Here is a 21256-nt window from a genome sequence, read left to right as displayed (position 1 = left end):
GGTTCTAGGAACATACAGATGAGTGAGACATAACCATTGTCCTCCAGGATCACCCTCAGAGGATACAAACAGATAATGAGTGTGAGAATGCTCTGTGTGGTCTCTGTACAGAGGTATTCTGAAAGTTCCACGTGGCATGCAATTCTCTCACACCTTAGAATTATGGTAATCTCACCTGTTGGGAGAACATACCCTACTGTATCTTCAAAGTCCATGTCAAATCTTTCTTCGGGCACAAAGCCTTTTTTTTTTTTTTAATAACTGTAATGAACTTTTTAAATTTTTTTTTATTTTTTATTTGTTCTAATTTGTTGTACATGACAGTAGAATGCATTTATACATTTTGATAGATCATACGTAAATGGAGTATAATCTCTCATTTTTCTGATTATGATATTATAGAATCACATCGGTCATACAGTCATATGTGTAAAGACTTTTTCCACCTTCCAAACATATGTGACCTCCCACCCAAGCAGATTGTACCTCTCACAGACCACTTACTGCTTTTAATAGACTTGCTTTATGCACTTTATTGGTTTGTAGGCCTTAAGGCAAAAATTGTACCTTCCTCATCTTTATCTACTCTGAAGGATATATCAGGCCTTGCACATCATAGGTGTTAAATTTATACTTTTTAAATTGGGTCATATTACCTTTAATGGACTATCCAATCATTTTATTTGACTTTTGTTGTCATGAACAGTAATTATAAAAAACATTTTTTCTATATTTAATTGTTCCCTTTCATTAATACAGAATATTAACACTGGACATGGAATGTCATATTTATATTAATATTAATATGATATAGCACCAGTTACATGCACTGAAATATGACACTTTCTACTTTCTATGTTTTCTAAGGAAAATAACTCATTTGATTCAGAAAGAGACTATTTCATGGTTGCTTACTATTTATGCGTTATGTTGCATGAATCACTCAAGGTTCAAAGAATGTGTTTCCTGAATTTATTTGCTAATATTGCCCCTCCTCTTTCTCCCCAAATAACTAATGCCATTTTCCACTTACTTTCTGTAGGTAAATGTGAATGTAAGGAACAGGTGTTAGGAAACTCCAAGGCATTCTGTGGAATGAAATATTCATATGGTGAGTTTGAAGTTCTCAAATGCTGCTGAGAACCTATTCAAATCTAGTGCAGAGAATTTTTAAGGAAATGGGAAGTCTGGCTGATGATATGAGCACATTACCAAGCACATAGTAGATGCTCAGAAAATAGTAAGGAAGAGAAAGAGGATATATGTTTGTGATACAGCAAGACTAGCTATCCACCTAGGTCTCTTGCCCAGCTTCTCTGAATACTCTAAACATCTTTGCCTTGCAAATACTATGAAAATACATCATGTGAAAGAAGAAAAATGGTACTGCCCTGAGGAACGACTGTTACTATCTTCAAATTCCAAATGCCTTCACATTTATTATTAAATATATTAAGATACCTTATCTTACCAACATATTCTTGATCAGTATCTGAGGCTTTTTATTGTTCTATAGTTTATATGGCCTGAAATATGCAGTACTCTGAAGAGAAAATTGTAAGCCATGCTTTCTGAAACCAACTACAGTATTTAGATTCTTGATAACATTGTATTTAATCTCATAAAAGATTAAAAAGTAAATGATAAGAAACACATAAATCTTATCTATAATTACATGCACACTTCCCTCTCTTCACCTCTCAATTTGGCTAAATAACAGAAGAAAACTTTTGAAATGTATAGTGTCCAAAAACGGAAAAGTAGTTTAGACGAAATAACCTTTGCTATCAAAAGCAAGAAACATGATAATTTAGTCCAAAATAATTTAGCTCAGCTCTCTTCCGACAAACAACCAGTCTTTCAATCAGACTATTTTAACTTTATACTGAGGCAGGTGAAGCATCTTGGTCTTCTTACTATATAACACCTAAAGACTTGGAGAAAAAAAAATAGGTTTCATCACCTTTCCATTCTCTGCTTAATGGAAAATCACTTATTTATTCCTTATCACATATTTGTGAGTGACAGTATTAACAGACAAGGCACTGCATGCTGTCCTTGGAGCTTATCAGACTAGTGGATATAATAATGGCGGGACATTGCACTGAGCATTCATGGTGAGCCAGGAGCCGATGCTGGTCCCCTGGATGCATTGACTCAGCAATGTCAGTGCATGTCCAGACACTACCTCTAGCTAAGGCAGTCACGTGAACTTAAAGCAGTTCACTTAATTTCTTAAAAACTGCAAGACTAGATGAGTTCTTAAGACCCTGTTAGAAAATCTAAACTTTGATAATTCTGGTAAAGATTCTGGCAACTGTTCTCAAAATATAGGATCAGCCAGATAAGTTTCTCTCCTTACACACAATCTTCCTACAAGATGTAATGAGCCAGTAAGAACTTTCCAAATGATACAGAAAATTAGCATAAGTGGTTCTTTAGGTCTACTTTTCTTCCCACTCCAACTTAGTCCATTACTTAATTCCCAGTCGCATTCATTTTATAGATGGAGGAACATAATAGAATCGTAAGTCAAGCAAAATACCAGAGCTCTATAATGATACATATTGTACTGTGTATTTCGAAAAAGTTAAAGAAAGGATTTCAAATGTTTTCACCACATAGAAATGATACATGTTTGAGTAGATCTGCTTGTCCTGATTTGAACATTACACAATGTATACATGTATTGAATTATCACATGGTACTCCATAAATGTGCACATTTTTTAATCTTAAATATACTTTTTAAAGTGTTAAAAAAAAATAACAACATTGGAGTTCTGCCATCTGGTAGAGGGATAGCTTCCCTAACTCCATGTTTTAGTCAGTTTTTTCACTGCTGTGACTAAAATACCCACCAGAACAACTGTAGAGAAGGAAAAGTTTATTTGAGAGCTCACAGTTTCAGAGGTCTTAGTCCATAAAAGGCTGATTCCATTCCTTAGGGCTCAAGGTGAAGCTGAACGTCATGGCAGGAAAGAATGGCAGAGGGAAACAGCTCACATGGTGATCTGGAAGCAGAGAAAGAGAGAGATACAAAATATATATCCTGTAGCCACGCCCCCTATGAACCACTTCCTCAGCCACATCCACCTGCCTCCAGTTACCACTCAGTTAATCCCATCAGGGGTCAATTCACTGATTAGGTTAAGGCCCAGTCATTTCTCCTCCAAATCTCTTGCATTGTCTCACATGTGAGCTTTTGGTAGACACCTCACATCCAAACCAGAACACTCCAGTCAGCTTGCATTGTACACTGAGGGGAAAACAGTGGATAATAATCATATAATCTTTTGGAATATGTAAAATACATGTCTAGCAGTAATATTTTTCTCTCTGTCACAACATTATATATTGTCAACCATGAAAATATAATACAGTCAGAATCCAAATAAAAAGCAGGATAACAATTTACTTCCTGTTTCTTCTCTCTATATAGATTTGATAGCTGAATGTATTTAAGATTATAACTACAGTAAGAAAATGGCTACTATCCCCCTACTACAGTGATGTGGGAGGAAGTAGAAATTGAAATTGCCCAAGAAGTGGAGATATAGTTTATATAGATTAATGAGATAAAATCAGTGCGAAAATAAATGAGCCTGTTGACTCTTAAAGCAAATTTCCACATTCTGATCATTGGATGCACCTTCCTACTCTGAATGCGTATTTAAGTTGTTCAAATTTCAAAAGATAATGTGAAATTGATTGTATTTTGACTTTTGGAACTATGTTGTTACAGTGCTAAAAATAAAGATTTTATCAGCTCATGATAAAGGGTTCTCATGCTGAGGTCAATGTGAAGATTAAAAAAGTCTTAAAACTCTACTAAATTGAAGATTTTACGAGGAAAGCGAACATTATATCCAGAATCACATGGACAAACAGAGGTTGCACTTGTCCCAATCCTCAAGCCCGGTGGCATTAGACCTTTCTAACTTAAAAAACCTACTGTGTCTCTGCTGATTTGCTGCTTGTCTTACATCCTATTGAACCACAACTCTAAATCAACTTAGCAAGGGCATCTCTCCTTATTGCACCATCTGAATTCTGGGGAAAGTCCAAGTGGAATTCTTGAACTGACATCAAAAATTATTTATCTTCCATGTGCTCTGTAAAAGTAAAATATTTTAAAACCAGCAATAATACTTTCAGTCCTAAAAGAGAAGTCTCAGATTGGTTCCAGGTGCCAGTTGCATAGAAAGCACTTTTATGATTTATCTGCCACTAGCACTTCTATCTGAAAGCTAGATCCTAGTACAGTTGGAACCTGTTTGCCAAGGAAGCTCAAATGCAACGCCCATCTGTGCAATAATTTGAATTATTTTACTATTGCATGAGAAGCATCTATTTCTCCTGGATAGAAAACAACTCTCAAGTTCTCACCGTGTTGTGTTGTTTTTCATTAAATGATCATTCTGGTTTCAAATCAGAAACCAGGGAAATTTTTTTAATAGAATTTTAAGAACTTGAAGATGGGGGAAATTTGATTTGAACCTTAACATGTATGCAGAGTGCTGGGGCTGTAGCTCCAGGCAGAGCACTTGCCTAGCAAGTGTGAGGTGCTGGGTTCGATTCCCTAGCACCAAATAAAATAAACAAATAAAGTAAAAGGCATGCTGTCCATCTACAACTACAAAAAAAAAAAAAAAAAATTTTTTTTTAATGTAGGGCAGAGATAGAATGAGCAGTAACACAGGAGATCGTACCTCTACGCTGGACAGTTTATGTGCACTCTTTATACAATGTTGTAAGGTTACTTATTTCTGTCTCCCCCATTAAATCTAGAGGAACAAGTAATTTAGGTTCTTGATCATAATATCTTCTAGTACCTACTATGTACCCGTGGCAAATGGTAATATAATACTCAGTAGCTTCTAGTAAAACAAACAATAACGCAAAAGAAAGTCCCTGTGTCCCTGTTTATGTCGTCGGTTTTCCTGTTTATATAGTCATCATCTGTGTTGAAACAGGTGGCATAATTTATGTTCTGGATCTACTTCCTTCTCCATATATGCCAGGAACGCAGTCATGTTAAATAAGGAGTCCTTCATGGTCGTTGATTAATAATAACTTGAAAGAAACAGATAAACAGAGAAAAAATAGCAATAAAGTATCCGCTCAATCTAAACAATCTAAGCAGTGATAAAAAAGCTTTAATTTTTCTTCAACTTTTAATGAGTTTTCATGCCCTTTTTACCTCTTCAGTATTTCTACCCAAATTCATTTAAATTTTAATAAGAAAAAGAGGGAAAGCATTTCAACCTGAAAAATAAATATATACTGCCTAAGGATAAGTTGAAGTAATAAGAATCTTGGATTTGAATGCAGGACACAAGGAACCATTAATTAAGTTCTATTTCCCAGTGATCTGTGCTGAGGGGGCTCTTCTTATAATCACTTTTCTACTATCGTAGCAAAAGAAAAAAATAAAGGTCTGCCGGTTTTTCAGTAAGACATTGAAACAAAAGCTTTTTCGGTTCAGCCACCCTCCAGGAAGTGCACTGAACTTCCTAATCAGGTTTCTGCCAAACAGTCAAGAATCAACTGAGTTCATCACAATTGAAAACATAAGCACAATTATTCAAAGAATTCTTGAAAACATGTTTACTTGCTTTGAAGAAAAGACTGGAACCTGCCAAAGCAAAACCAGACACTCTTTCATTTTACTTTGTTTTTCCATTTTTACAAGTTTAATAGCTACGGCCAAAGAAAGCTGATAAGAAAATTCTGAAACCTTGCACGTCAACTTGCTTCCTTCATTACCTTGGCAATCTAATTGGATACCTCTGAAAAACCACTCCTTTTAATTCATGTGTACCTTCACTCATTCATCAGTCATATAGTTTAGAATACCAAGACTAGCACTAAAGTTTATTTTCTTTTTCTGTGGATATGAAATAAAACTTTGTGCCCTCCAACTTGTAGCAAAATAGATGTCAAAGCATAAAGATCGAAAAATGAAGTGCAAGTGCTAAAAAGAGAGGTGAAAGATAACATTGTTTTGCATGTTAATTTTTGTTATGGTGTTACTCCATAACTTACAGATTTAACAGTATCATTTATATTAGTTTAATTTATATTTATACTTTAATGGTAAACTCCTGTATTCTTTTTCAAGTTTCAAAATAAATTCACTTAAAATACTAGACTTAGTCTTGGAGTTTTAAAAAAATTTGTTCATTATAATTTTAAAAGAGGAATTTATTATTCTAAGTATTAGACAATATCAAGACTATTATATTTTTAACTAGTATGTCAATTAAATATTGGGACACTTTTTCATGCAGAAGCCAAGGTAACTCTTTAAAGAATGTAATTACTTTATAATCTATTTTACATGTTCTCCAGTATTATTATATCATAATTTTAATAATATCGCATCATTAAATTATTATTTCATTTTCTCTATGGCACTATTTTCCTTTCTTTCTTTCTCTCTCTTTTAAAACACCGTGATAGCTATTTTTAAGTTTAAAATTGATTTTGTTTAATAATTTTTTGTTTTATTATTATTGAAATGGTAATGTACATGCACAGTATAGAAATTTAGGGAAAATTTCTAAACTTCACCTTTCTTACCCTCCCCAAAGATAACCTCTATTAATACCTTATTGAAAATCCTTCCAGATCTTTCTCTATATGTGTATATAGTGTATTTTTAACCAAAATGAAAGAGTAGTATATGCTTTATTCTACAACCTGCTTTATTTAGTTAATAATCTTTACTTTCAATTTCAGTTTATTTTCATAATACCTAATATGAAAAATAGGTAAGTTCTGATAAGAGATCAGACCATCTTCCTATTTCCCAACTGATCCCTAAATGTCCTTTGAAACTGATTTGTCCTTGCCAGTATGACATTTAAAGTCACACATTATATCTGGCTTTTCAGAACCTCAGGTCTCTTTTATTCTATCATAGTTCCTTTTTTTATGATTTGTTGAAGAAACTAGGTTAAGCGTCCTGCAGATTATCCAACCTTCTACATTTCTCTGAGTGGTTCCTTGTGTCATTTAGCTTGTTCTTCTCTCTCCTGTCTCCCATAATCCCTAAGGCAAAGCTTGATTGATTCAAGATAAACTTTTTGGCTTGCATCTATTATAGCTCTTGCTATCACATTACGTCTGATCCTCTCAGAAGGCACATAGAACTTGGGCGACCCTCATGGATGTCAGTAAGCTTGACCTCATGTTACACTGAGAACAGTCTGGATCTCTCGAAGTTTTGTTATTCCACTTGAGATTAGGAAATAATGAGGGTGGTCTTGCTTGGCACTATACAAACATTCACTTTTCTATTAACCTTTCTTTTAAAGATTTTATCATCAATTGATGTCCCTTTCTGAATCCACACTTTCAAGTTTGATGTTTTTTTAAATTGTCTAATTCTCTTTATTTATTAGCCAGCATTCTGTAAGAGGACTTTCTCACCCAAGCTGTGGTGTTAGGTTACCATGAAATGCAGTTCTCGTTGCAAATGCAGGATAAATGCTGAGTTCTTTCCTTTTAATTCCCAATTTTTAATGTAAGGGATGGCTTTAAAAGCTGCTTCAAAAGATGCCAAATTAATTTCTCTCCAGCTTTCTCTTTTTTGAGAATTATTTTAGAATCACAGATTTTCATTGATTCATTATATTTCCATATGCAGTTATTATGTTTCTTGGTGCTCAAATTATCACAACCTTGACAAGTTATAACTTGTTACAATCCATTCTGCTAGTTCCTATGTCCTTTAAAAAAGTCCCCTACTAATCTCTGGAGGATTCTCTGGTCTTTAGCACAATATATGTCTCATACTCACCTCCTGTTTGTCTGCCTGGACTTGAAGCATTGTTTTGTTTTTAGTGAGACATGTTATTAGAAACCATAGTGTGGGGGTGGGCAGGAAGGAAAAAAATAATAGAATGAATCAAACACCATTACCCTATGTAAATGTATGATTACACAAATGGCACGCCTTTACTTTATGTACAACCAGAGAAACAACATATATCCCATTTGTTTACAATAAAAAAAAAAAAAAAAAGGAAACCGTAGTGTGTTTGTTACAGGTGTTCATTACTACAGGGATGACATTTTTTTCTAGGTCCTTTAAGTGAATGAATGAGAAATATATAACCATAAGCTTAAATTGATATTTGCAATTTAATTTTAACATGTAGTGTTTATTTAATGTTTAAAGCATATGGCTCTTCATCTTATACTGGAAACTTTTCTTTTAAATAAAATTATTTGCTCAATCTTATAATATTTTTAAAATTTGTTCCTAAATATCAAAACTGATTTCATTATAAGTATTTACTAGGGAGATTATAATTTTTTAAATTTAATATGTAGGTAATGAGACTGTCCATTCATTTTTGTGTGCACTTGTTAGCCAAAATTGTTAATCTGAAAACTAAATAGAACTTTGAATTATAAGGGCAGCTCTAGATCTAGTCACATTTCAATATATTTTTAGTGTATAAAAACAAATGTTCTATATTCCAAAAACATATCAACTTTATGTAGGGCATATGTGTTATTTTATATAATCCATAGCTATTTTCCAATTTTTTTTTCTAAATGGCTGTTTCATTTTTCTAAATTCCTTCTTAATAAACTGGAATACTGGAATACTTAATATACAGGAATACTGAGTTATAGCAGTTTGTTAAGGGCCCACAGAATCCTCACTTCTGTCCCATGGAGAGTGGTACAGTACGAAGCACAGGTTCTAACATCAGACAGACCTGGGTTTGAGTCAAGGTGCTGCTGCTAACAGTGAACAGGTTTTTTTACTTTGCTGAGCCTCAGCTTTCTCAGTTGTAAGGAAAACAAAACAAAACAAAACAAATATATATATATATATATATATATATATATATATAAATATATCCATACACACATACACGCGCCACAGGTTGTTTTCAAGATTAAATGAGATAATACATGTGAAGTACTTAGCACAGAGTAAATATTTGTTGAGGAGTCACTATTGTCTATTATTCCCTATTTCAATCATGCATATGCAAAACCATGAATAAATTAAACTACTGAATTCACATCTCTCCCTTCAATAAAGTCTAACACTGTATTGTTCTTTTAGGTTTGGAGTACCTTGTAGCCGGACATGAGGATGTAAGAACGGGCAAATTAGTGGTGAATATGAAAAGTTTTGTCCAGCACTGGAAACCATCTCTTGGAAGAAAAGTTATGGATATTTTAAAAAAGGAGTGCAAATAACAATAAAGCTGTACAGCACACGATGGCACTTGTCTGTGTACAAAACACAAACTTAATGAAAAAGAGTCCTCAAAAACTGGAAATTTTTTAAGTGCCAAAATTCAGAGAAATGTTCAAATGTGTGGGCCTTATCTAACCTATTTGTTCTGGGCCCATGTTTCAATACAGTTTTGTTTCATTAAGAGGAATGAAAAGCCCCAGGCTGGTTTCTGTTTCCTATGGACCGATTCTGAAAGTCTGATTCTCAAGGATGTTTCAATAGCAGCACAATATTTAGCAGTAACCCATGAAGGGCAGGACTTCTAACAAGGACTCCCCCAGCTTCAGGTGTGTTACTTACATGCGATGCTACTTTCAGTAATTAATGAGATTTTAAGGGATCTCCAACCCTACTTACTATCAGGAAAGGTATTTCTTAAAAAGAGCCTTCCCTTGTATGTAGTGAACTTGGGTCTGTGGGATGCTAGACGGAACCTCTCCGCATGTTTATAGTATTTCCTTGTATAAAGCACTTTACCAACTACCATTTGCATTGTGAAAGTTTGGAGATGTGTTAACAGGAAGAAAAGAAAAGGGCTTGTAAAAAAAAAAGAAGAAGAAGAAGAAGAAAGAAAAAACCTGCTGAAACAGAAGCACTGTCACTACATTGGACAGAAGTGACCCATATAAAGAATATATACTATTTAACTCCGAACACTTGGAGAATCTATGTGAAGACACATGTGAAAGAACACATTTGCATTAATTAAGTCTCGGCTTTGGGCTAGAGATTAGATTCCAAGATACTGGCCGTAATGAAACTTTAAAAAACTAAACAAAAAGAGACTTTAAAATAAAAGAAAGAAATCATTAAGTGTAGAAATATGTTTGCATAAAGGGGAAATGGACTTTTTTAATTTTAAAAAGCTCATTTATTGGCAATGCACTTGTATACACTTCAAAAATTATTGTAGACACTGAATTTGTTATATTTTTGTGTTTAGTATTTAAGCCTGAACATGAAACAGTTTTACTCCCTGTCTTTATTAACAGTATAGAGTCATTATAGTTACCCATTTTTAACACAGTGTATGTGATAGTTCACCAAATTACAGTTTTTCATTCAGTAGTTTTCATCTTCTACCCTGCATAACCACTATACATACAGTTTCTTCTGTACTTGAATATAAAAAACACGAACCACAGTGCCATAAGATTAAATTCACATACAGAACATATTGTTTTTCTGAGGTCCTGTGGACTTGCAAAAGATATATATATATTGCTTTGTTAATTTGTTTTTATATTTCACATATGTAATAAAGGAATATGATTTCCTGATTTTTTTGGTCTCATTTCCTGATCAACTCTTTCAATGATGCTAAAGATTAACTTCTCTTAATGAGGGAACTTATATTTAATTTCTTTTTTTTGTGGTACCGGGGATCAAACTCAGGGCCTTGATCGAACTCAGCACTCTACCAGCTGAGCTATATCCCCAGCCCCTAATTTCCTAAATAAAAAAAATAAATTAAGCCAGGTGCAGTGGCACCCAGCTATAATCCCAGCCAAATGGGAGGCTGAGACAGGAGAATTCCAAGTTCAAGTTCAGCCTCAGCAACTTCACAAGTCCTAAGCAACTTAGTGAGACCCTGTCTCAAAATAAAAAGGGCTGAGGATGTGGCTCGGTGGTAAAGTGTCCCTGGGAAGGAAACAAGGAAGGAAGGAAGGAACAAAGGGATCCAGTATTTCTACCCTGTTACTCTGAGGTTTTGGAATACAGTAGAAGCTAATTTAGATAAGTTTAGTTTTTGTAATCCTTAGACATGATTTTTTCATGTGGTACACTGTAATTTTTATATTTATTTTAAACTAATTTTTAAAGTAATATAAGCTCATTGTTGAAAATACAGAAAAAGCATATTTGAAAAATACTTATATTTCAAACATCTTCCGTTAATGATTGTTAGTAATTTAGTGTTTATGTATAAATTGTTTTCTGAGCATATACGTACCTTTCATAAAAATGAAATCATATAGTACATACCCCAATGAAATCTTTTTTTCACCTGTAGCATGACTCTCAACTTCTTGCATATCCCTATCTAATCCTGATAAGTGGAATACTATCTTGTTGGGTTATAATTTAGAAACAATTTATAAAACTTGTTTGTAAGGGACTGGAGTTGTAACTCAGTGATACAGCACCTGCCTAGCACGTGTGAGGCCCTGGATTTGATCCTCAGCACCACATGAAATAAATGAATAAATAAATCCATACATACATACATAAATAAATAAATAAAATAAAATAAAGGTATTGTGTCCATCTACAATGAAAAAATATTTTTTTAAAAAACTTGTTTGTATCTCATACCAAGAAATATATTTTAAAATGTATCAGATATATTTTTTTCATTTTTCTTTATTTAATTAACTATTGGCCTATAAAAGGAAAAGTAGAAATAAAGGCTACTTTTTTAAAATATTTTTTTAGTTGTAGATGGACACAATACCTTTAGTTTATTTTTTAAACTTTTTTTATTTGTTCTAATTAGTTATACATGACAGTAGAATGCATTTATGTACTTTGATATATCCTACATAAGTGGGGTACAATTTCTCCTTTTCTAATTGGTGCTGAGGATCAAACCCAGTGCCTCACACGTGCCAGGCAAGTGCTCTACCACTGAGCTACAACCCTAACCCCAATACTGGCTATTTTTATAAAAGAGTAGAAAGATGCCCATAAAACACAAAGTAGAAATATTTTAGAACAATATTTGACCTCCAAAAGAAAAACACATTTATTTTACATATAGTGCTTTAGAAATTCTGAAAGATACATTATAGAAGTATTTGTCCCCATAAAAAGAAGTAAGGCGATCCTTCCTTTATTTAAATTTTACATACATCTGCTTGTAAAATGACTTTTTTTCACTAATTATGTACTATTTATTTTTTCAACAAGTAAAATTCAATTTTTTTTAAGTATGTTCAAATAAAAATCACAACTAAAAGTTTAATTTAGTCTCATTTACCAAATTATTAATCCCTAACATGTCTTCCCGGTCCTGTTACAGTTCAAATCTTAAAAGTCTCCCAAAGACCCGTGTGCTAAAAGTTTGGTTGCCAGCCTGTGGCACTACTGGGAAATGGTAGACCCTTTATGGGGTGAGGCCTATTGGAAGGAAGTTAGGTCGCTGAGGGCGTGCCGTTGAAGGAGATACTGGGACCCCAGCCCCTTCCTGTCTCAATCTCTTTGCCTCCCAGATACCATGAGGTGAGCAGCTCTGCTCTACTGTGTGCCGTCACCATGATGTTCTACCTCACACAAGCTCAGAGGTAACATAGCCAAAAAACCAGAAATCAAAACTTTGAAACCAAGAGCCAAAATGAACCTTTCCTCCTGTCTTTATCTCAGGTATTTGTCACAGCAACAGAAAGCTGACTACACCAGTCCTGTGACTAGAATCTTCTTTTAATTTATAGCACCTTTATTCATCATTGCCAAATCTTAGAAGCGACCAAAATGTCCCTGGGTAAGTGGATGGATACATAAACTGATATATCCAGACAACAGACCATCACTCAGCAGTGAAAGAAATTAGCTATCAAACCATGAAGTGCATGGAAGAAACTTAAATGCACATTACTGAGTAGAAGAATCCAATCTGAAAAGGTTGCTTAATGTATGATTCTAGCTCTTTGATATGACAGAAAAGGCAAAGTTCCGGACACAGTGGAAAGATCAGTGTCTTCTTTCTTACAGTTGCTCTTTCACCTTTTCGGCAACATCCAAAAAAAAAGAAGAAGTCACTGTTACAATCATTTGTTACTATCTCAATTCTAAAAATCACTTGCAGCCTTTCCACTACATTTTAAAGCTTTCTCTGAGCATCCTTTAATTTCCAAATTGGAAAAGGAGAGGCGGGGGAGAAAGAAACCTTGTGTTCCCCATTTGTTCCCCATCAGACTGCCACACTTCTGTATGTACTTTCTCTTCCTTTGCATCTTTCAAAATAACCACCTCAGTGCCAAGGCAACAGAGTCAAATAAACTTCCATCTATGGCTTCATATGAACCCAAACACTTCCTTCAGAGCTGCTGGGAAAGTCTCTGCCCCTGGAGCTTTACTCCCTGTACACTGGGCTTTATTAGTCAGAAGATTAGTTGCATAATCTCCACATACCTATCTGCGTGATGTGCCTGAGGTCAACAGTCTGTGCCCTCTTCTTACATCATTCTCCCTGCAGAGGAATGTTACTAATATTTAACGTTTGATGCAATGGAAATTCTCAATAATAGGATAATCTTTTAATAGTGTCCACTGAAAGAGGTCACATCTGTGGGGCTATGACCACAAGTTAAAAAGCAGTTTCCATCTGGCTGTATTAAACAGAGTGCAAGGCCTAGGATGGGTAAACATAGTCGCTTGGGACATTGTAGGTTCCTGCAAAACAAATCCTTTTCTAAGTGATCAGAGGCTCAGTGACTCTGCAGGGTGAGAAAGGGGGCCTTGACAATATCTTTTGCTGGCTGTCCCTTTGCCACTCCCTGGAATGCCTGAAAACAAGAAGGGTGAGCACCACTTGGCCACTGAGTTTTGTCAGAGGCCCCGGGACTGAGCTGCTTTTGTGTTCATTGTTTCGATGATAAGCAGTTCCCTAACCTAACCTTATCAAAGAGCCAAAGTTACTCACAACTTATTTCCCACAGTTTGGAAGGAAAAATATTTATGAACAACTTCAAATTTTGCAAAGGAGATTGGTATGATAAAAATGGAATAGAAGCAAAGGGGCGTGCCTGGCATGACTGATGGTTTGTTTTTAATCATTCTCTCTGAGAATGATCTGCCTGAAAATACTTTTTCAAGCATGATGTCCTGGTCCCTATGTTCCCTACACTTTCACCAATGGACTTTAAACATTTCTCTACTTTTTTAACATTAGTGATTCTCTTCGAAACCTATAATTTTTTAAATGACAATTTCTCAGATTTGTAATTAGTCCATTCACATATGCTAAATAACTAAAAATACAGATTGTTAGTCATGGGGATAAAAGAATACACTGACCAAATAGATATTTCTAAAGGTGAGCCTGCACATTTGGAAGAGAAGGTTTTAGTAAATGCTGAATCTATGTCTAATTTCTCAGGATGTAGTCACACCATGTTTCAAAGAGTGATCCTTAGCAATGTAGTTGTACTGAATTGACTTTTGCATTCAAGAGCATCTGAGATTAATTAGGAATGATTCAGTCATAGTGTGCTCAGCCTAGCACAGTAGTACCCACCGTGGTACTTCCAGTTACTTGGGAGGCTGAGGCAGGAGGATCACCTGAGCCCGGGAGTTTGAGTCTCAGCAACATAGTCAGACCCAGTCTCAAAATGAGAAAAATAGGCAGTTCTGGGAATGTAGCTCAGTGGTACAATGCTTACCTAGCCTATCTGAGGCCCTGGGATAGAGAAATTAAAATGTGCTCATCTGACAAGTGGGAACAGCAGCCAGTTGAGGAATTTTGCTTTCCAGAAAGAAAAAAACAGCCATTGTTAGCAAACTTTCATACTATCAGTTAAATGGTCTAGTCAAAATTCCTGGACACTACCAAGAATTTTAAACTCCGTAAATGAAAACTAAGAAAGAGAGGAACAACAGCAAACAAGAGTTTCACAAGGTAGGCAGATTATTATGTGCTTTACATGTGTCACTCTCATTTCATCCTCCTAAGCACCCCTGAGGTGTGCGACCATTATGTTTCCATTTCCCAGTCAAAGAAACTGAGGCACAAGGAAACTAAATTGTTCAAGGACACTCCACTAATAATTGTGAACCCAAGCATTTTTACTCATAGAATTCACATTTCAACCCTGAAAAGGGAACCCTGGCATTCAGAAAGGAGCCCATGGGAGCTGAGGCCAACTGTACCATCGTCCCCAGTGTCTGTTTCTTTTAGATCACAGTTGAGAAAAGAGCACTGGAAGTCAGCATTTCTCCCAGTTTTCCTTCTCTGCACTCTGAATTACAGTGCATTCCATTTTTCCATTCTGTGATCACATAATTTCCTACTATCTTTCTCACTGTTAACATTGCCATGAAAATAATGCTGTTTGCCATAAGTTACATTAAGATGAAAGGGTAAGAGTCCCTTTTTTCATCTTTGCTCTTTTCCTCTTGATCTGGCTTTTTAAGGTTCACTTGGGCAGAAGATCTGCTTTTGCATTTATCAGTAATGATGCTGAACAAGCAATGGTGACATTCAACAGCATTTCATGTCTAGCTCTGACTTGTGCTTGCCAGAGAAATTCTTCTTGCAAGATCAATGAGAAGGAACTGCACCAGAAAGAGACAAGGAAATAGGTAAAATGGAGAATGTAAACACTTTGTCAAGCAAGGAGGCAGGGAAAGAGGCAGGAAACAAAGGATAAAGACATAAGAGAATACAAGAAAGCAATAGCTGGGAACAGAACCAGGTGGTTTGTTCTAGTAAGAATAAGCAAAATACTTCAAAGTAGAATATATTCAGGGCTGGGGATGTGACTCAGTGGTAGAGTGTTGGCCCTAGCAAACACAAGGCCCAGGGTTTGATCCCCAGCACTACAACAAATAAATAAATAAATAACACCAAGGTGAGGCTCATAAGTTGGAAAAAAAAAACAAAAAAACTTGACCTCAAAGTAGACTATGTTCAATCAACCAATTCCTCTATTGCTAGACACCATGATTTATAGGAGACATTACTTGAATATTTATCACAAAATTTTTCCATCTAATTTTCTTGCTGTTAGACTTGTTTGAAGAGGAATAAAACTTATAGGAGATAAAATAATACAAAAAGCTTAGATAACAGTAATTGGGAAATTAAGAAAACAATGTTTTACTGTCTACTGAAATACGAATTTTAATTTATCTTTTAGAGAGTACCTAGTCATCAAAATACTGAGTATCAGTAAGCATTGCCTATAAGTCTTTTTCAATACACCTGCTCATCATAGTAATGGGTATCTATCTCTTTTGCCCTCATTCTGTGCCAGGTGCTGTGCTACACTTTTTATGATTTCTCTTCATCCCTCAAATAATAGCCTTGTAAAGTCAGTAATACTATTAGGCCCCAACAGAGAGCCAGGAGCGTCAAATAACTTGCCAATGATCACAGAACAAGTCAGCAGCAAAGCAAGGCTTTGAGCACTGATTGACCTGCCTACAGAATTTACACATTTTTACCTCTGTGTTCTGCTGAAAACTTTAAGTCAATGATCTCAAGCAGTATGCATAGAAATCAGCAGAGATGGCTTTTTAATGCAGAGTCCCAGGTCCCTCCCTCAGAGCATCTGTTTCTAAGGGTCTGGATGGGGACCAGAATTTTAATAAGCACCAGTGGCAACTCAAATACCAGTGGCGTATAGATGACTTTGAGAATCTGCAGGCACACTTATAGAAGAGTACCAACAAAGTCACAGAATTATTCATTAGTTCTGTCTGCAAATGTATTCCCTCTGGTCCTAAATCTGCTTGACCTTAGTCAAAAATGTTGTTTTATGAATAACAGAATCATTAGAACTGTTACTCAAGAACTAAAACCAAGCAGTATGGAGATTCCTTAAAAAACTAGGAGTAAATCACCATATGACCCAGCTATCCCACTCCTTATTATATATCCAAAAATTTTAAATTGGCATACTACAGTGATGTAGCCACATCAGTGTTTATAGCAGGGCAACTCACAATAGCCAAGCTATGGAATCAACATAGTGCCCTTCAACAAATGAACAGACAAAGAAAATGTGGTATATACACACAAAGGAATATTAGCCATAAAGAAGAATGAAATTATAGCATTTGCCATGGGTGGAACTGGAGACTATCATGCTAAGTGAAATAAATAAGTTCCAAAAGTCATAGGTCAATTGTTTTCTTTGATATGTGGAAGCTAATCCAAAATAAGATGTATGGGGTAGGGGAGGGGATAAAAATGGTGTGGGGAGAATTCCATCAAAATAGAGGAAAGATCAAGAGAGTAGACCAAAGGGATTGAGGGGGAAGAAGGAGGGACAGTATAAGGGAAGAACAGTGGCATGCATCTGACCAGTATGTACATACTTGAATATGCCAGTGAATCTCAACATCAAGTATAGCCAGAAGACACTAATTTAAAAAAAAAAAAAATTGTAAGTAAATTGCAGAAAAAAAAGCAATTTTTTGGGAGGGGAGTGGAGGGCAGGATAAGAGGGGAGGGGAGGGGAGAAGTTCTGGGACTGAAGTAGGGCAAATTATATGCCATGCTTTCGTGATTATGTCAAAATGTATCCTAATGTTATATGTAACTAAAGAGAACCAATAAAAAATAATAATCCATAAATAAAAAAACTAAAACGGTGGAAAAGGGAAATTGTGAGGATGCCCCTCCGTCAACTGTCCCTAACTTCCTAACCTGGCATTCGACGTAACCGTGAAACACCTAAATTTCTCTTTGATATCTTATCTCTGACATCTTAACTCTTCAGTCCACTTCGGGCGATCTTCTCCCTCATGCCCTTCAGCTTTATACTGTCCAAGGTCCCACGAAGATACCAGACACAATCCTAAACCACCAGCTTTCCCTCCAGCCTCAAGCAGTCCACTGAGCTGCCAAGGTGCTACTCCTGACCAAGAGGTTGATAGATGGATAAGGTGAATTCAGTCTTTCTAATGAGATACTTTCCCATTTCCCCTCTAACATTTGCTTGGATACCAAGAAACCATGAATGTCTGCAGCAGGCTTTTAATGGACGATTTTAATCACAGGAACTCCAGGCCCTGGTGGCAGGCCAGAGAAGGAGATATTTTTGGTCAGATGTGCCTTTCAATGCCTCATAAATCAGACTGCCTGGACAGTGTCCTAATTTCCCTTTCAGCAGGGCCAATCCTGCTCACATGTTCAATTGTACCCACTCAGAGGCTTAAGGAGAAAGGTGAACAAGAAGGGACACTGGGAAAGGACAGCATGGCCACTGCCTAACTTGCCCTCTCCCAGAAAGGTAGGTTCAAGTCACAAATAATCATATCCATGCCAACTCTATGCTTTCCTGTTTTATAAGTGAGAAATAAATACAGGAGAACATTTTCTTTGACAGGGATCAAATCAAGGAAATGTACACAACTTGTATCACGGCTAACAGAATTCCTTAACATCAGAAGCACTCCGGTCACACACAAAGTCTCCAGCCTCTTATGCACAGAGCTTGCCTGGCAGTGACCTTCAAGGACCCAGAGAGCTTTTGATAACAACTGAGAATACAAAACTGGATATTTTTATCAGCGTGTTCTTTGCCTCTGACAAATGTTATACTAAACCCTTTGAAGCAAAAATACAGTGAATACATTATTTTAAAATAGTATTTACAAGTGCACTTAATTTAGATCTCCCCAAATTTTACAGATTTTGCCAAATGCCTCTGATAAAAAGCTAAGTTTAGGGAAGTTCCCCAACTTTTCACTTGGCATAGGAATTATCCTACTAAGATTTTAGAATGTGCTTAAAGTCTCATATTGGCCACAGTTGATTTTTCAAAATTCAATATCTTTGAAATATTGAAATGTTTTCCTTTTTTTAAACAGAAAATAGCATGTGTGTAAGAACAAAACAATACACACCTCGCAACATGAAGAGTGATTTAGATTCTAGTCTTGTGGCAATAAATCAGCTATTTGCCCTTCCTAGTTCTGCCACCGAACAGGTAGCCCATTGTGTAAATTCCTTACTGAAGCAATGGGATTTAGGGAAGGGTGGGAGAAGCAGCAGCATTTTTAGAGCTACAAATGCCATTGTATTCATGATCTTGACTAGTCCTCAGAACAACCAATTTCTTTTCTTTTTTTGCAATACTGGGGATTGAACCCAGGACCTCACAATGTTAGACAAGGGCTCTACTGCTGACCTACATCTCCAGCTGTTTTTATTTTATTTTGAGATAGGCTCTTGCTAAATTGTACAGGCTGGTCTCAAACTTGTGATCCTCTTGCCTCAGCCTCCAGATGATATGAAAGCTGGGATTACATGCATGTGCCACCATGCCCGGGCAAATGGTAGGCATAGTTCTAAGTTCTGAGGACACAAGAATGAATGAAAAATCCCTGCCCTCAAGCAGCTTACATTCTAGGGGGGACTGGGGATTCAAAAGACAGCTCAATAAAATTTATTCTCTCTCCACATTGTAGGACATAGTTATAAAGCACTCAACACCCAAAATGATGTAAGAGAAAGATTTTCTTTCTACCTCTAAAGAGTAAATCAATAAAATAGACCCCATCTTGATTATGCTGAATAAAGTCCTCCCTCCATTCTCCAGATGATTTGAAGGCAATAACTAAATTCTCCAGAATGGAAAGCTGATATAATTGGAGAATGGTCACAAAGCAGAAGTTTTTGAGTCATGCTTAATGCCTGGAGGGAAGCGGCAGAATTCTTTCTCCCACCACCCATTACCAAGTTGACAAGGTCCTGCTCTGTGCCCTGCCCATGAATTTTCCTGTTGGCTTTAAAGATTTATAATAGCTCTGATTGACACCCCTGTGTGAGAAAATCAGGTTTCCCCACCCACCCAAGCCATGGAACACTGGCCAGCTTTGCTCCCCATAAGCCCGCTGGGGGCTCTTCTATTTCTATCATAGAAGCTCTGGGCGATTCACTTGCTCCTGTGAGAAATAACAGTGACCATAATAGAAAAGAAATTCTAGGCATTCTTTCGAGCTGTTGGGAAGTTCCAGCACATTCCGGCTGCAAAAGAATTCAAGTCCCTACACTCATGTTAAAGCTCCAGCACTATCCGTGTGTGCTTTGTACATTTAATAGATCAAAGCCTAGTAATTAATTCTATAAATTCTCTCCCTGCATTATTTATCATGAAGTGCAAGCTGATTCTTTAGGGAAGTAGGTGAATTATCCTCAGGTTTTGAGCCATGACAGAATACAGAGGCTTGAAGATTCTCGACATTAGTTAACATTGCTATTCCAGAGCACCAAGTCAATCATTTATGGTTTGGAGAATTTTGCAGGGTATTTTATTCCTTAGGTTTCAAATATCCCTGACTACATAAGGCTATTGTAAAGGGAAGTCCTCATCCTGTCAGGGTCCAGAAAGTCAAATATTCTTGTGTCTTTTTTCCTAGGCCCAAAGGCATCCTCCAAGTCACCCCTGTTTAAATCACCCCTTAAAATCTCATATTCCCCTGATTCTATTTAAGACTTACCTCTGAATTCTTCTTTGCCTATTTCTTTCTTTATAAAGGAAGGGAGAAGAATAAAAGCAAACTGAAAAAAGTTGCTCTGATTTTTCTTGAGGCAAAGAAAAAAAAAAAAAAAAAAAACAAGACCCATCATGAAGATGTGTCCCTGAGCAGTTTTGACTGGTACAAAATCAGGCTGCTGCTAGTCAGTCGGAAACAGAGCTTGATAGCGCGGCAGGATTATCGTGCTCTATAAAGAGAGACCATTTCTTTCCTGCACCACGGATGCAGCACTTATTTCCTTCCATATATAATGTGTGTGTCTTCGTTCCAACGGTTTGGAGTAAAGAAGGTAGAAGAGGAAGAAGACAAATACAATCCAAATGCTTGCCAGTGGAGATATGGCAAGAAACGACCACTGAGCAACAATATGTCACTCAGGGAGAGGTGCTGTTTGGTGAACCACAGATCATGCTGAGGAAATGCTGAATGAGAAGGTGATTTGAACTGGGTCTGTCACCAGCTTCTCAGCTTTTGAATTTCACTAGGCAGAGGGAATCCAACTCCATATTTTGCTTTATAACATCCAGAAAACTCAGTTGGCCAGACGCCCCTGAAGCCCAAATACTGTCTTCCCTGAGATCTGCTTCTCTCATGTTATCTTCACAACAATTCAATGCAACCCCTGAAGCAGGTGCTATCACTATTCTCAATTTACACACCAGGAAAAGGAAGCTCAAGTCAGTCAGCCATTGTAAAACATATAGTAAGCAACAAAGCACAAGTACAAGCCCGGGTTGGAACCCCAGAGCCTATGATCTGAGTCGTCATCCAAAGCACT

The 21256-nt window shown here is 36.3% G+C and overlaps 1 protein-coding gene and 1 long non-coding RNA gene across 8 annotated transcripts in view; one reads left to right on the top strand and one right to left on the bottom strand.

The window, feature by feature from the left end:
- NTN4 (netrin 4) overlaps window positions 1–10550 on the top strand; it is a 103783-nt gene extending 93233 nt beyond the window's left edge. The window contains 7 exon segments of the mRNA XM_079141598.1: window positions 1043–1111; window positions 3745–3776; window positions 3778–3825; window positions 3827–3877; window positions 3880–3903; window positions 3905–3920; window positions 9094–10550. Coding sequence (XP_078997724.1) covers window positions 1043–1111; window positions 3745–3776; window positions 3778–3825; window positions 3827–3877; window positions 3880–3903; window positions 3905–3920; window positions 9094–9230 — 377 coding nt within the window. The 3' untranslated portion in view covers window positions 9231–10550.
- Window positions 1–20837, bottom strand: part of LOC306662093 — a 58705-nt gene extending 37868 nt beyond the window's left edge. For 5 of the 7 annotated variants that reach the window (XR_013764058.1, XR_013764059.1, XR_013764060.1 and 2 more), the window contains exons 1-2: window positions 20440–20837; window positions 2903–3013 (exon numbers count right to left, since the gene is read on the bottom strand). This is a non-coding gene — a long non-coding RNA (uncharacterized lncRNA). The remainder of the gene's footprint in view (window positions 1–2902; window positions 3014–20439) is intronic. The other 2 variants (XR_013764063.1, XR_013764064.1) reach the window with 2 other exon arrangements.
- Window positions 20838–21256: the final 419 nt, after the last annotated feature.

The sequence above is a fragment of the Sciurus vulgaris genome (genome assembly GCF_902686455.1).
Source record: "Sciurus vulgaris genome assembly, chromosome: 5".
Lineage (NCBI taxonomy): Eukaryota > Metazoa > Chordata > Mammalia > Rodentia > Sciuridae > Sciurus > Sciurus vulgaris.
The sequence above is the reverse complement of the archived record's forward strand: the minus strand, read 5'-3'. Positions and strand labels throughout refer to the sequence as shown.